Below are 17,500 nucleotides of genomic sequence, written 5' to 3' on the forward strand. Positions count from 1 at the left end.
TATATATATGTACAGCTTCACCCCAGAGTCACATTACTCTGAAGAAGCACAGAGCAAAACCGGTCAGGAATAAACTAAAAATCTCGGAACTAGACCTGTCACTTCTTTTTCCACCTTCATCAACTTATCACAATGTCGCAGCATACATACATACATACATATATATATATATATATATATATATATATATATATATATATATATATATATATATATATATATATATATAAACATTTTAGAAGCTCTGCCAAGGGATTCGAACCCTGACCTGTGTGTCCATAATCACGAAGCCAAGATGCTAGCAACTGAGCTACGTACGATGGTACAAAAGGACTGTACAAGTCCCTGACCACACTCCACGTAGCTACAGAAGAGGTAGTCTCAATTTCATCCAATCAGCATATCAGGCGAGCCCTCCGACAATTTGTGTATGTTTAAGATTGAACGTTTTAGAAGCTCTGCCAAGGGATTCGAACCCTGACTTTTATATTTCAGTAGTACTGAATATATATATATATATATATATATATATATATATATGTATACATATACATATATGTATATACATGTATATATATATATGTATATATATATGTATATATATATATATATATATATATATATATATATATACAGCTTCACCCCAGAGTCACATTACTATGAAGAAAGCACAGAGCGAACCGGTCAGGAATAAACTAAAAATCTCGGAACTAGACCTGCCACTTCTTTTTCCACCTTCATCAACTTATCACAATGTCGCAGCATATATATATATATATATATATATATATATATATAAGAACATAAAAAATAAAGGAGACTGCAAAAGACCATAAGGCCTACACTAGGCAGCTCCGTATCCATCACCACCTGTCATCCCCATCCATAAAGTTGTCTAATCGTTTTTTAAAACAACTGATAGTTTCAGCGCTTACTACATGGTTACTAAGTTTATTTCATTCATCGACCACCCTATTAGTAAACCAATTCTTGCCTATTTCCTTCTTAAATCTAAATTTGTCCAGTTTATACCCATTACTGCGAGTCCTGCCCTGTTGTTTTATTATGATGACCTTGTTTGCATCACCCTTGTTATAGCCTTTGATCCACTTGAACACTTCTATTAGATCACCCCGCACTCTGCGTCTTTCCAGAGAGTGTAAGTTTAGGTGCCTAAGCCTCTCTTCGTAAGGCAAATTTCCGAGTCCTTGTATCATTTTGGTCATTCTTCTCTGTACTGATTCTAGTGAATTTACGTCCATTCTGTAGAACGGAGACCAAAACTGTACCGCATAGTCAAGGATGGGTCTAACTATCGCTAGATAGAGTTTAATAATTACTTCTGCACTTCTATTCGTTACCGTCCTAGCAATGAAGCCTAATGCCCTGTTAGCTTTATTTCTGGCGCTAATACACTGCTTCCTGTCCCAAGTCCCTCTCGCACTCAGATTTGTCTAAAAACGTGTTATCTAAGCTGTATCTATTTTTGGGGTTGTGTAGCCCTACGTTTAACACGCTACACTTAGAGATATTGAAGTTCATTTGCCATTTCACCGACCATGTTAACAGTTTATTAAGGTCATCCTGCAGAATCTGGCCGTCGTCTCCTGACCTAATTAGGCGTTCTATTTTAGTGTCGTCCGCAAACTTACTAACATCACTATTTAACCCTTCGTCTAAGTCGATATATATATATATATATATGTATATATATGCATATATATGTATATGTATGTATATATATATGTATATATATATGTATATACATATATATATATGTATATACATATATATATATATATATATATATATATGTATATATATATTTTGGAAGGAGGCCATTTTGAATACAGGCTTTGTTGAAGTCTACAGCAGTAGTAGCATTGTTCAACTTGTAAGAAGTACTCTCGATATTTCGAATGAGAGAGCGGAGGTTGGAGGTCAGGGTATTGATAGAATCTCCAAGGTACATGGTGTTTACTCTAGACGTCTTTCGACCCAATCAGAGGTCATCTTCAGGAGTTACAATATACACTGTGAAAACAGGAATGACATACGAGGTGTGGCGGGGGAGATTTTGTACCCGCGAAGAAACACTGGGACAGGAAGTCATACGAGGTGTGGCGGGGGAGATGTCGTGTGGCGGGGGAGATGTCATGTCCGCATAGCTACCCATGGAGTGCCGACGGGTTCCCTGTAGGTTGCTGGTTGGGCTTCCTCATTGATGGGAGTGAAACTTCAGGCTGTAGCTGGATATTGATGGAGGGTTGATCCAGACGAATAAAAATTGATTCAGCCATCCTTAATCTCCTTCTGTCTTGTTCACGATACAGTATTGTTGTTTGTGTTTCTAGTTGTTGCCTGGTGAGGGAGTGTCCATGTGTATCTAGTTGTTGCCTGGTGAGGGAGTGTTGTTTCCTGGTGAGGGAGTGTCCATATATATATATGTATATACATATATATGTATATAAACATTTTAGAAGCTCTGCCAAGGGATTCGAACCCTGACCTGTGTGTGCATAATCACGAAGCCAAGATGCTAGCAACTGAGCTACGTGCGATGGTACAAAAGGACTGTACAAGTCCCTGACCACACTCCACGTAGCTACAGAAGAGGTAGTCTCAATTTCATCCAATCCCCATATCAGGCGAGCCCTCCGACAATTTGTGTATGTTTAGGATTGAGCATTTTAGAAGCTCTGCCAAAGGATTCGAACCCTGACCTTTATATGCAATAAAAACACTAGGAACGTGTGTTCACAGATGCGTAAGTAACCACTAGGAAAAGTAAACTAATGAAGTAGAGTGCTTTCGTATAATCACATCTTCAGCACTGAAGATGTAATTATTCGAAGGCGCTCTGCTTCGTTGATTTACTTTTCCTAGTGGTTACTAACGCATATATATATATATATATATATATATATATATATATATATATATATACATATATATACATATATATATATACATATATATATATATATATATATATATATATATATATATATATATATTTGTATATATATGTCGACCCCTTCACTTTCACTTCAGTTTCCTGCGTCTCTAAATGAAATGTTCTGGGTAATTCTGTTTACTGTTCCCTTATATTGTTTTGTATTTCTTCCTTCACTTTCACTTTCTTTTGATCATTGTCTTAATGTGAGTTAGTCACTCAATTTCCATTATTTTCCTCTGTAGGCCCCATTTAGCCTCACTTCATCCTACTTAGTCAAGCTCCACTAAGCATGTGCTTCTAGTAGGGTATTTACACGGTTGAGATATTTTCTTGATTTTTTTTCACTAAATCTTCTACAACTTGTCTTTTTTAGGCACACCAGAGGACTCCCCGCCTGGGATCCCCAATCCACTCACTAAGCCATCTCTGTTCCGACGACACTACTTAATTCATCCAATAATCTCGACCGTTACAAATAAGTGCCTGCCTCCCCTTAAGGCGTGACTTTTCTCCCATGTACCAATAAAATGTTTCTCCTACTCCACCCTTCTCCAACCAGAAAGACTGTTACACCGTCTTAAGCAATACTGCTTACACAAGCAATCTTTATATATAAGCGGAATGGCTTAGTGTTTACATATTGTCACACCAGCGTTAATATCTGTGACCTAGCTTTTGTTTACAAAATTTTAGACGGTGAGCGAGATTATTCAACTCCGCAACTCCCTCGCGGCTATTGTTTTCAAAACATCTAACTCGTAAAATTAAATTCTCGCCACTTATCCCTCTATCTACCTACCTGTCTACCTTCATCTACCAGCCTTTTACTCACACACACACACACTATATATATATGTATATATATATATACATATATATATACATATATATATATATATATATATATATATATATATATATATATATATATTACTGTCCAGTAATGTCGTAACACATTAATAAATGCACTAAAAACCCACTATTGATTGGATTTAAGAAAAGAAAGGAAATAACGATTTCTGTATATTTCGATCACTTGCTGTGATCCTCTTCAAGCGGAATACATAGATAAGAGAAAACACATTACTTATATGCAGAGGAGAGAGGTGGAGTAAGGGAACATGGACATTTCATATCAGGTGGCGTCTAAGTTGCCGCGCGGACTTTGTGGCAAGTCGTCCGCTTTTACAATATAAGGAAGTAATTTATTAACTGCCAAGGTGGTTATATAATCAGGTGACCATTGTCCTTTTGAAATGTTAAAGTTTGGGAATTGTTTAATTAAGGAAGATTCAATAATTTTCCTTTTATAACTACATTTTGATTTGAAAATTATTTTGGCCTCGTCCCAATTTATGCAGTGATTATTGTTGGCGACGTGTTGAAATACCGCGGAGTTCTGTTGTGCCTCCAACAATTATGATAGTGAGTTGTTGTGCTTAAAAGGGATTTTAATGCAAGGTATCATGGATTGTTTTAAGGATGATTGCGGGTTGCCTGAACGTTACAAGCTGGCAGTAGATCATCTCACAGATCGCAAAGATGTTATCATTACCAGAGCAGACAAGGGTGGGAAAATAGGAATCCTCAACAACTCAGATCACGAAAAGAAAGCTTTTGATCTCTTAAATGACATTGAAACATACGAAAAATTGACAACAAAAAAAAACCCTCTCAAAAGTACCGTCTCAGATTTCAATAAAAAGGCACGCAATATCTTGGGAAATGATATTTTTAACAGCTTGTTAGTCACTAATCCACAGTTACCCAATTTTTATGGCCTCCCAAAAATACATAAGGAAAACACCCCCCTTAGACCCATCATCTGTAATAGGAACTCTTGTACTAGTAAGTTATCAAAATGGCTCACGAACATCTTATCACCGTTCGTAGGATGTTTTTCTGGATCACACATAAAGCATTCAGAAGATTTTATAGATAAGATCAAAAGTCACCATCTTCCGGGACGGAGTAAATTGTTAAGCCTAGACATAGTGTCTTTATTTACAAATATCAATGTAACAGAAGTTTTGAAGTTCCTGGAAAATAAATTACAGCTTTATCAGGATCAACTTCCCATCTCAGTAAACAAAATTATGTGCTGGCACAAATGTTTTTTCGTTTAATGATAAATATTACAAGCAAAAATTTGGCTGTTCAATGGGATCTAATCTCTCCCCGGTGCTAGCAAACTTATACATGGAATATTTTGAGACGGTACTTCTGCAGGACATAAAACCCTACGGAATGTTTTGGTATAGATATGTGGATGACATCTTCACGATTTGGGATGAAGAGTGGGGTTCCTTTAATGACTTCTTCAACAAACTCAACCTCCTAACTGCTAACATTAAATTCAAAGTGGAATGGGAAGTGGATAATAGTTTACCATTTTTGGACATCTTAGTCATGAGACATCAGGACCATCTTTCTTTCACAGTGTACAGAAAACCAACGCACACTGGGAGCTATGTACACTTCTTTAGTTACCATCCTGACAATATCAAATATAGTGTTGCTTCGGGTCTTTTTCTAAGGGCACTAAGACTATGGAGCCCATCTTATTTGGACCCAGAAATTCTAATCATACGAAATCAATTAAGAAGATTAGGGTACCCAGACTGGTTTACAAACAACGCCTTAAGTAAGGCCAAAACCAGTTATAAACTATAAATCCACTTCCCACCCATCTCAGCATCATAATTGGAACAAAAATTGCCTAAAACTTCCTTATAATAAATCTATCAATAATTTTTCCCAAATGCTACCAAAAGACAACATAAAAATCATTCATAGTTACCCCAACAGTTTATTCAGAAAAGTAGTAAACGTTCATCACAGAACAACAGAAGACACAAACCTCGGAGATTACAAATTACCCTGCTCAGGATGTGATGAAGTGTATTGGGGACAAACGGATAGAGAATTAAAAACAAGAATAAAAGAACACAAAAATTCAGTAAAATACGCACGACAGAACTCCGCGGTATTTCAACTCGTCGCCAACAATAATCACTGCATAAATTGGGACGAGGCCAAAATAATTTTCAAATCAAAATGTAGTTATAAAAGGAAAATTATTGAATCTTCCTTAATTAAACAATTCCCAAACTTTAACATTTCAAAAGGACAATGGTCACCTGATTATATAACCACCTTGGCAGTTAATAAATTACTTCCTTATATTGTAAAAGCGGACGACTTGCCACAAAGTCCGCGCGGCAACTTAGACGCCACCTGATATGAAATGTCCATGTTCCCTTACTCCACCTCTCTCCTCTGTATATAAGTAATGTGTTTTCTCTTATCTATGTATTCCGCTTGAAGAGGATCACAGCAAGTGATCGAAATATACAGAAATCGTTATTTCCTTTCTTTTCTTAAATCCAATCAATAGTGGGTTTTTAGTGCATATATATATGTATCACACAGGAACCCACAGTCGGAGAAAGAATAAACTTCGAATAAAGAATAATCCTATATTTCGGCTATCAACTGTAGCCCTCTTCAGGAAAGTACATAAGAAAGAGAACAGAGGGGACTTATAAACTACAGTAAGAAGAGATGTGGACAGTTGACCTCACTCAGACGCGGGGCTAACTGGGGTGGCGGAGGAGGGAGGGGGTGAGGAGAGGGGAGGATGTAAAGTCCGCACTAGCTTATTTATTGCTGCGCGTGAGATAATGTCAGGTGTCCACTGCCCTTTAGAAATATTAATATTAGGGCATTCCTCAATTAATGCTGATTCGACTATTTTCCTCCTGAAACCACAGTGGGACTTGAACACTAATCTGGCCTTACCCCAGTCGAAAGAATGATTCTTATTTTTAACATGAAGAAATACAGCCGAATTTTCCTGCCCATACCTAATTGACCTTTTATGTTCTGCCAATCTAGTGTTCAAGTCTCTCCCGGTTTGACCCAAGTAAACCAAATCACAATCTTTGCAGGGCAAACAATAAACACCAGGTGACTCAACTTCCTTCGGCTTTTGTTGAACGTTCACAATTTGCTTACGTACGGTGTTAGGATAGTGATAGGCAATAGTGAGACGTTCACGAGGAAACAATTTAGTAGAAGAACTGATGGTATTATTGAATGGAATTTTTAAAATGTCCTTAAAGGAGCGGTGAAAATTTGAGGGGACGGAAGTTTTAAAATGGTTGGCCCTAGCCTTACTGAGGGCTTGGTCCAGAAACCAAGGTGGATAAGCCAACTTCTCAAGTTGACATTTGATCACCTCAATCTCTTGGTCCAGAAATTGAGGACTGCAAATCCTCAAGAGATTGAGGTGATCAAATGTCAACTTGAGAAGTTGGCTTATCCACCTTGGTTTCTGGACCAAGCCCTCAGTAAGGCTAGGGCCAACCATTTTAAAACTTCCGTCCCCTCAAATTTTCACCGCTCCTTTAAGGACATTTTAAAAATTCCATTCAATAATACCATCAGTTCTTCTACTAAATTGTTTCCTCGTGAACGTCTCACTATTGCCTATCACTATCCTAACACCGTACGTAAGCAAATTGTGAACGTTCAACAAAAGCCGAAGGAAGTTGAGTCACCTGGTGTTTATTGTTTGCCCTGCAAAGATTGTGATTTGGTTTACTTGGGTCAAACCGGGAGAGACTTGAACACTAGATTGGCAGAACATAAAAGGTCAATTAGGTATGGGCAGGAAAATTCGGCTGTATTTCTTCATGTTAAAAATAAGAATCATTCTTTCGACTGGGGTAAGGCCAGATTAGTGTTCAAGTCCCACTGTGGTTTCAGGAGGAAAATAGTCGAATCAGCATTAATTGAGGAATGCCCTAATATTAATATTTCTAAAGGGCAGTGGACACCTGACATTATCTCACGCGCAGCAATAAATAAGCTAGTGCGGACTTTACATCCTCCCCTCTCCTCACCCCCTCCCTCCTCCGCCACCCCAGTTAGCCCCGCGTCTGAGTGAGGTCAACTGTCCACATCTCTTCTTACTGTAGTTTATAAGTCCCCTCTGTTCTCTTTCTTATGTACTTTCCTGAAGAGGGCTACAGTTGATAGCCGAAATATAGGATTATTCTTTATTCGAAGTTTATTCTTTCTCCGACTGTGGGTTCCTGTGTGTTATCTACAAATGTGCTACTACATTTCTATTTAGAAAATGTATATATATATGTATATGTATATATGTGTGTGTGTGTATATATATACATATATATATATTAGTAAATACATATACTTTTTGATGATTTTGTGAAAGCAGTTGCTATATAAATAATTTTCGAACTCGATTGTAGTAGTTGACTTCCATTTTCTTATTTTGTTCAGATACAATTTTTTAATGTATTTTATGCTATGTGGGCTGTATTCACCTAATTGTAGCATACAGGAAAGGAGCAACGCTCGTAGGGTCCCGTCTGCTACTCTCCAATTTGTCACAGCTAGCCTCAAATTCATGTACATTTCCATCTTAATCTACATCCTTGATTTCCAGTTATAATATTCAGATTTGGATTCATGTAATTTTTCAGTATGGGGTATATCACCTAATGTATGACAAGCATTTATGCATTTATATGGAAATTCATGTACAATTCCAACTTAATTTATATCCATTATTTCCAGTTATGATATTTAGATATAGATGCGAGTATTGTTCCAGTTTGGGCTATATCATCGTCTTAATTATTGCAAGTATTATTAATCCATCTATATGGAAATTTGTATTCCTTAACATGATCTGTACATAAAGTCCTTCTTGATTTGTTCCCATGACTTCTTAAGCCCCGCCATATTTAATCGGGAGATCCCCTCTGCCAATGCAATCTACCCCCTTTAGTGACGTGTGAGGACCATACCACTAATGCATATCCCAGTCTTGGACATGTCAGGGATTTTATTTATTTATTCATTTATTTTCCATCAACTGTTCATCCATATAGTGAAAAGCTAGTTCACTCTTGTGCAGCAATCCGTATGTCTCTCCCACAGTGCTGCTCATATGTTTGTCGTCAGCACTCCCAAGTATTTTTCCTCTTTTGTTTTTGGTTCACTTCCCAAGGAATGTTTTAGAGATGGTCTTTTGCCACTGATGCTGCTGCCCATTTCCAGTACTTTGCATTTTTTGGTACTGGACTTCATTTCTCATTCTTGTCTCCATGCAAAAGATAGTGCCTAGATCTTTTTAAAGCAGTGCAGATCTCGCCTTTTTTTTTTTTTTCCTCATGCTTTTGGCGTCACCTGCAAACACGTTGCCACAGCTTATTGTACCTTCCATCATGCCATTGACATCGACAAGAAACATTATTGGAGCTCCAATCACTGAACCTGGTGGAACTCCCCTCGTTACTCCTCTCCACCTTGACATCTTATCCTTGACTACGGTCTTCCCTTCGAAAGATATTTGACCCACTGGAGTAGTTGGCCTCCCTCCTCTCAGTTCTCTGACGTGTGTTCCAATTTCACACAAGTAGACTGTGTGGTACTTTACCAAAGCCCCTCTCCAGGTCCATGTACACACAGTTCGCCCATCCCATGTGTGTGTGTGTGTGTGTGTGTGTGTGTGTGTGTGTGTGTGTGTGTGTGTGTGTGTGTGTGTGTGTGTGTGTGTGTGTGTGTGTGTGTGTGTGTGTGTGTGTGTGTGTGTGTGTGTGTGTGTGTGTGTGTGTGTATTAATGATGTAGTTGTTTGATGATGTATGTGTATACCATGGGTAATGTTTTATATATATTTATATATTTCTTTTTCTCGCCTTTTCCAGGATGGATTGCCCCAATTGCCTTAACAAATTCGACGAGGATCGACGACCACGAGTGCTGTCGTGTGGCCACTCCTTTTGTCTCCCTTGTCTGCGTCAAGTCCACAGTTTGAACGGCGGTGTAGTGTCCTGTTTCCAGTGCAGAAAGGAAGAATACTTAGGAGATGTGGACGACATTCCCACCGGAGATCTCACAAAGGAGGAGGAGGAGGAGGAGGAAGAGCCACATTCGGGCAATTGCCCCATCCACGGAGGACAGGCATTCTCTCTGTGGTGTGCAGAATGTCGCAAGGACATATGTCCCGAGTGCAGGCCGTTCCACCAGGACCTGAAGCACCAGGTGCTTGAACACTCACAGGCCAAAAGCCTCCTTTTGTCCAAGTACAGCCTTGACGGACAAAGTTTCTATGAGTGTTTGGTCAGTATCGAGGCGGCCATACAAGACGTTAAGAAAATGGCTCAAAGCTTAATAGGTCCTCTGAGCCATACGCTCTCCATGGTCCAGCGTCACATCAGCGAAAATGAGGAACAGAATAAGGTCGTGGAGAGAACTTCCTCCCTCGGTGCTGTTGAAGATTTGCTCCTGCAGAAGTCACGTCGCTTGAATAGAAATCGAGTTGCTCTCCAAATGCAGGTAAATACTATTCGCTAGCTCTATGTCTTTTTTAAGTATTTGTTTATTTCAATTGCTATGAAATACTACAGACGGAAAATATCGAGGAGTAAAAGAGGACTTATCACATAATAGTTTTGTTGTGCACATGGTTGAGAAGCTCGGTGAGAGTAATCGAGAAGAATTGGGTGCATAACGAATGCTCAAGAAAATAACAAAGAAACGAGATCACATACAGCCAAATGATACGAGCAAATAGAATGAAACATGTTAACTCAAATTAGATGAATCTCAAATTGTATTCCACCGAGATGACGTAACGCTTCAGTTTAGTAAAGACGTGCGATATGACGTAATGTCTGCTACCTGGTAAGTCACATCACGGCAGGGTCAAAACAAACCTTCAGAATACATCCAAGATTGTCCGTCTGAAGTTGTTAGTTCCTGACCTAAATAATAAGAAACCCTCGTAATAACTGGAGGTATTAACCAAGGTCTGGAAATAATACTACAAGCGGCAACGAAAGAGGATAAAGGTGTCGCATTTTTAAAGTTTGTCATGTCGACATCCTTTACTTTAGCTTGTCCATTTTAACTGGGCGAAAGATTATCTGAATGAGACATGAGGATTAGAAATCAACAATTCTAAAAATTTAGCGTGGAGAGTCCATGGCAAATGCTCACAAGCATTATAAAGGAGGAGCATGCCAACAGGAGACCTTTTGGTCCATAACTAGGTCGGATGCAATATATATATATATATATATATATATAATATATATATGTATTATATATATATGTATATAATATATATATGTATTATATATATATGTATATATATAATATACATATATATATACATATATATATATATATAATGATAAATAAAAAAATTGATGATAATATAAATGACATTAAAATAGATAAATGCATAGATATAGTTAAAAATAAACAAACAAGTAAATAGTAAATAATAATAAAGTGACGGATAAATAATGATACATGAAAATCAATCAAATAATGATAAAAACAGACAAATAATATAAAATAAATGGTAGTCATTACAGAATCTTGCCTAAGTGCTTGTTTAAACGAATCTTAAATCTTCGAACTGAACTACATTGCACTGCCTCTACAAGAAGTTTATTCCATTTATTAACTACAAGGTTGGCAAAGTTGTTTCTACCCACTTCCAAATTAAATCTATTTCCTGACAATTTGAGACAATTATTTCTAGTCTGATTCTCATTCAGTGTGAAAATTTTATCACTATTGATGTTATTAATTCCCTTTAGAATCTTAAAGACCAATATCAATTCACCTCAGAGTCTACGCTTTTTTAGGGAAAACAGATTCATATGTTTTAGTTGATTTTCGTATGATTTAGTTTGATATTTAGAATCATTTTTGTGGCTCGCCCTTGTACTTTTTCCAATCTGCCAGTGTCTTTATCAAGATTCGGTGAGCATACGGAAACAGCATATTCCAAATGTGGACAAACTAACGATTTATAGAGCTTGTTAATGAGAGCTAGACTTTTGAAGTCAAAAGATCGCGCAATGAGTCCTAGAATCTTATTTGCTTTCTCAGAGGCTGAAATACACTGCTTAGATGATTTGAGCAGTCAAGAGTTTTTACGAGAGTAGTAGAGCTTATGTTAGGATTAGGAATGGAGAGAGTGAGTGGTTTGAGGTAAAGGTGGGACTTCGTCAGAGATGTGTTTTGTCCCCCTGGCTGTTCAATCTTTACATGGATGGGGTGGTGCGAGAGGTGAATGCAAGGGTGGCGGGTCGGGGATTGGAGATGGTTAAAGAAAAAGGAGAAAAGTGGGAGATAAGCCAGTTGTTGTTTACTGACGACACAACGCATGTAGCAGTACCAGAGGAGGGATTGAGGAAGTTAGTGACAGAGTTTGAGAAGGTGTGTGAAAGAAGGAAGTTGAAGGTGGGTAAAAGTAAGGTGATGAGATGCACAAGGGGAGAGAGTGGTTGCAGGCTGGAAGTGAGTATTAAGGGAGAGAGACTGGAGGAAGCGGATAGTTTTAGATACTTGGGTGCGAATATGGCAGGAAAGGGAGGAGTGGGGGTGGAGGTAGACTGTAGATTGAGAGAAGCGAGTAAATGCCTTGGGGGATTAAAAAGTGTAATGAAAAATAGACATTTGGGAATGGATGCCAATAGGATATTGTATGAAGTAGTGATTGTGCCGACAGCACTGTATGGGGCAGAAACATGGACCATAAGAGAGGAAGAGAGGAGAAGTTTGGATGTGTTTGAGATGAAATGCCTGAGAAGTATGATAGGGGTTCCTAGGCTAGATAGAGTGAGAAATGGAGGTGAGGAGAACAGGGGTGGAAAGGGAGTTGGGAGATAGGGTTGATGAAAGAGTATTGGGATGGTTTGGACACATGGAAAGAATGAATAAAGAAAGATTAGTAAAAGAGGTGTGGAAGGCAGAGGTGAAAGGAGTGAACATGAGGGGACGTCCTAGGATGAGATGGATGGATGGGGTAAAAGGGGCATTGGGAAAAAGGGGAATGTCTGTTGAGGAAGGACGGGAGAGGACTGAAGATAGGGGGTGAGTGAAGAATGGCTGTGTGTGGATGATGCTGTGATGTATGAGGGGGTGTGCTGTGTCTTGCGACACTACTTCTGACCCAGGGCAGTGGACAAGATGCAGGGATGACCCGTCATCCAGGAGGGGCCAAGATAAGGGGGAGGGAAGAGAGTAGAGGGGAGTGGAGTATATAGGGGATGGAATGGGAGGGAGTGGTTTCTATGCCTCGTCTTTTGGCTACCTCCCGTGTAAGGGGGAAAAAGCCTTTGGTATATGTATGTATGGTATATGTACTGATAATCATGCCAATATCCTTTTCACTATCCACTTTTGTCAACGAATTTCCAAATAACTTGTAACTGTACCTACTGTTATGTTTACCTATGTGCATAACCTTGCATTCACTTGTGTTAAATTACATTAGCCACAAATGCTCACTGGGTATATACTCACAAGACAATTGCTCACATCCTTAGTTGAAAAAGAGACAAATGCTCACACAATTTTTTTTTTTTTTTTTTTTTGTAATTTTCAAATATTTGTTCCCATTGCTATTTTCAAAGGATCATAGTTAGTAGAGCAGTTCACTATATGCTGTATGTTGAGTACCTTTCCCAGTTCCTGTATAGGGTAAACAACTATTTTGGCTATATATAAGAATGTCATAATTCATAGTTAAGGGAGGTCTCACTACTGATGACGACTATGAAAACCCAAGATCGAACATCAACCAGGACTGGGATAGAAGTCACCAAGCTAAGAACTATAATGAAGACACAAGCAAAGCAATCAGTGAGTCGTCCAAACCAACTTCTGACTCAAGCTCTGCTACAAGCCACTGAGGAGGTCCGTGCCAACATTGTCATGAGAGATCTTCAACGACAACGGCGTGGGTGTCTTCCTGAGGACCCTGCATCACTTCGGGACCTAGTCATCACAGAGGACTGGACACAAACTGGTGGAGCAGCTCCGAGGCCCTTCCTCATCCATGACTCAGGTCCAGAAGAACGACAACGCGTTGTGGTCTATGCATCCGAGGAGCAACTGCGACATGTCGCACAAGCTGACACCTGGTGAATGGACGGCAATTGCTCCATCAGTCCAAGCATCTTTGAACAACTTGCGTCATACGAGGTCCTCTTGCGTCGATGCCTTCCTCCCTCCCTGGAAAGAGTGCTCGGGCTGGCCAAGAACTGCTGCAAGTTGTGGTCGACAAAATGGAAGAAATGTCGGACAATCTTTCCTGACCCCAGGCTCTTAGTCACCGACTTTGAGCTGGCAGCCATTCAGTCGGTATCAGCAGTACCTACTAGGACCTCATGTCACCACGCAAGGCTGGAGAGAACCTGGAGAAAACTTCAAAACTTGAGCCAGACCGAGCTGAACCGCACAGGTTGAGGATGTGAAGCGCTTCGGCTTTAGAGCCCCAGACCAGCCAGGACCAGGAAGGCATGCGGTCGTACCTCAAGAACAGAATACCCGAAGGCCTGGAGGACCTAGTTTGCTACTTTGAACCGACATACGTCACTGGTACCTTCCGCCAAGTCCAGCCACCACGAGTCCGTCGAGATACTCCACTACCTCCTCTACGCGTGTGGGGCACACTCCAGCCCGCTTCGACGTTCCTGTCTGGAACGTTCATCAGGCCTCTCTTGAAGGACAAACACGAACGAACAACAGAGTTGAGAAGGATGGAACACATCATTTCCATCATTAGTAGGACATCATCACCCTTCATTCTGGACATCGGTTGAAGCTCTTCGTAGGGACTGCGCACTGATATCGACACTGCACCCCTCTGGAATAAAGACTGATAGTGCAACTGGATCCATATGATAATGTTGTGGTACTGTAAAAAGCTACAAGTATTGGGAAATGAATCAATATTTGTTGAATGATCAGTTTCTTTAAAGATTGATATGTATGTTATTCACAATAAGAAACATAAAGAATAATTTGTGAGCATTTGTCGCTTTTTCAGCTAAAGGTATGAGCAATTGTCTTGTGAGTATTTGTCCGCGCAGTGCTAGGACCTTCTATTACCCATTTTTATGACGACGAAACTGTTTACAAGAGGATGACGCAATATTCCCAGTCCCTCAGGTATCCAATAAAAATAATGTTACCCCTTAAACACTATTTCCCCCCTTTTCTTTTGATCTACTTTTATGTTGTATCCCTATGACAGATGCAGGGTCCCATGTCGACACTAGGAGCGTTCGAATCATCAGCGGAAACTCTTCGGCGACTGCTGGGTGAGGCAAACAGCAGTTCTGGCGCCAGTTCTGGAGAAGGAAAGGAAAAGGGAGAAAAGAGAGCGGGGAATACGAGTTCTAACAAGAAGGTTTGTTTTAGTTGGAAGGTCCGTTTTGACCTGTCACAGGTTTACGAAAGAATGAGGCAACATTCCCAGTCTCCAGGTGTCCAATTGAAATAATGTTGACCCCCTCCCCCCCCCCACTATTTCCCCTCTCTTCTTCTCGGTTACTTATTTACTGTGTCCCTATGACAGATGCAGGGTCCCGTGTCGACGCTGGGGGCGTCCGAACCATCAGCGGAAACTCTTTCGCATCAGCTGGGTGAGGCGAACAACAGTTCTGGCGCCGTTGGAGGAGAAAAAGAAAACGGAGAAAAGAGAGCGGGAAATACAACATCTAAAGAAGCAGCGGCTGATGAATCGAGTGTCGTTGTTGAGACTGGCTTAGAGGTGGTGCCTTATTTGGAGAGTGTCTGTTTTGACCTACCACAGGATCACGAGGCCCATTACACGACGCACGTAAAGGTCCAAGGCACAGGACCTAAGAGGTACGTTGTTGTTGCTCATATTGTCGTTATTATAGATCGTAACTGTCTCCCAGTCGACAGCTCCGCACGAGCATCCACGTTGTTCTCTTTTCAAGGAGGACCAGAAACAATAAATTCAAATAAAACATAATTTGTCAGCTTGTGAATGTCGTCTCACTCGGTTCAATTCTTCGACTACATTTTTTTTTCTTTTTTTAAATCCATATCTAGGTTTAATCACACCATTGTCTTCCTAAGTAACCTTCCCTTCCCTTTTTCCCTATATCCAAAATAATTCAATAACTCGCACAGCAGTGTGGTATAGCCTGAATGTTCCATATGATATAACATGAGAAAATATTGAGAAAAAGGGGCTTCTTTAGAGTGTCATCACACTGGGCTTCCACGGGCTTGACTGCCAACGCCGGCAATTGGGAGTTCGTTCGTTCGAGTGAAAACGACTTCTGTTACAATATTCTATTTTTCAAATCTCCAAATATCAAATTGGTTTTCTGTCATAATATAATACAGCAAAGCTGAATGATGCACTACCAAGATATTGTAAACCTAGACGAACATTAGACATAGTCAGTGTTGAAATGCTCGTAGACAAGTCTAGATTTCTGTAAGCGAGGTCACCTTCTTGTTGTTCGAATGGAGGAGGTTGGAGGGAGGAGGAGGAGGAGGGAGGATGTGGGAGGAGAAGTAGCCCAGTTACTGGGATGACCTTGTACGCGACATGACGTCACAGATCTCTCCAATGTCGCACATCCTCTCATGCTTTCCTCGTTTCAGGTCTCGTCCAGGAGGCTTCTGGTTCTACTTTAGAGATGACGCTGACCGTGAAGTGTTCGGGATTCTTTGTGACGCCAGAACTGGGCGTGTGTCCACCGGTGCTTTGGAACCGACGACGGGGCTGTTGGGACCATGGAGGGATCAGTGTGATTTTCAGCCGAGAGATGCCCATCGCCTCACCATTGTTGAAGGTCCGACACAGGTAAGTTAAAACAAAATAAGTGAATAGATTAATAAATGAATGAATAAAGTAGAATAATGATAATAGAAAATTCAGATCTATTTCGTAACAACAACAATAATAATATTGATAATAATGATGATGATGATAATAATGATAACAATAATGATGATGCAGTAATAATAGTAATGATAATAGGTAATAATACACTGATACGTGGATGAAATGTGAAACTAATTAGGGTTTTGAGACCGAAAAGTGGCTTAGATATCAATAATCTAAAAATTGTCTCAAGATAAACAAAAAAAACAAAAAAAAATGCATCTAATACACTAAAGGAATTGGCCCGGGACATAGATGGCCACAATTTCCCGAAGATTAATTAAGTAAATAGGTGTAAATACTGTTGCACAGATTCTTTAAAAACATTCGAACGTAAACATAATTTGAATGCAGCCTCTATCTGCACCATCGAGGATTCTTATCGGCTAAATATCCACACGCTGCCATATATATAGGTTATTTGACTCGTAACTACCTGAATAGCCCCAGGGGCTGGGCGTTACCGGCTATGTAATCATTGTGATAATACTAGTAATAATACTAACGACAACAACAATGATAATGATAAAGATAATGATGATGATGATGATGATGGAGTGGTGGTGAAAATAATAATAATAAGAACGGGGAGCTAAAGGTGCCTAGTCTGGGCTGCATTTCCGTCAAAGCATGACCGATTTCCATTTCCTCAGAGTGCTCCGTATTACTGTGTATGTGTTTATATACATATTATTATCAATATTATTTTTATCATTACTACTATAATTGTTTTTATTGTTATTATTATTATCATTATTTTTATCAATATTA

At 39.5% G+C, this 17,500-nt stretch overlaps 1 protein-coding gene across 1 annotated transcript in view; it reads left to right on the forward strand.

Moving 5' to 3' along the window:
- LOC143030904 (uncharacterized) overlaps positions 1-17,500 on the forward strand; it is a 34,275-nt gene that overhangs the window by 14,961 nt on the left and 1,814 nt on the right. Inside the window, exons 2-5 of the mRNA XM_076194145.1 lie at positions 9,702-10,332; positions 15,056-15,211; positions 15,380-15,672; positions 16,447-16,648. Coding sequence (XP_076050260.1) covers positions 9,703-10,332; positions 15,056-15,211; positions 15,380-15,672; positions 16,447-16,648 — 1,281 coding nt within the window. The 5' untranslated portion in view covers position 9,702. The remainder of the gene's footprint in view (positions 1-9,701; positions 10,333-15,055; positions 15,212-15,379; positions 15,673-16,446; positions 16,649-17,500) is intronic.

This window comes from Oratosquilla oratoria, chromosome 12, assembly GCF_046742065.1.
Source record: "Oratosquilla oratoria isolate Oo_2021 chromosome 12, ASM4674206v1, whole genome shotgun sequence".
NCBI classification, from domain to species: domain Eukaryota; kingdom Metazoa; phylum Arthropoda; class Malacostraca; order Stomatopoda; family Squillidae; genus Oratosquilla; species Oratosquilla oratoria.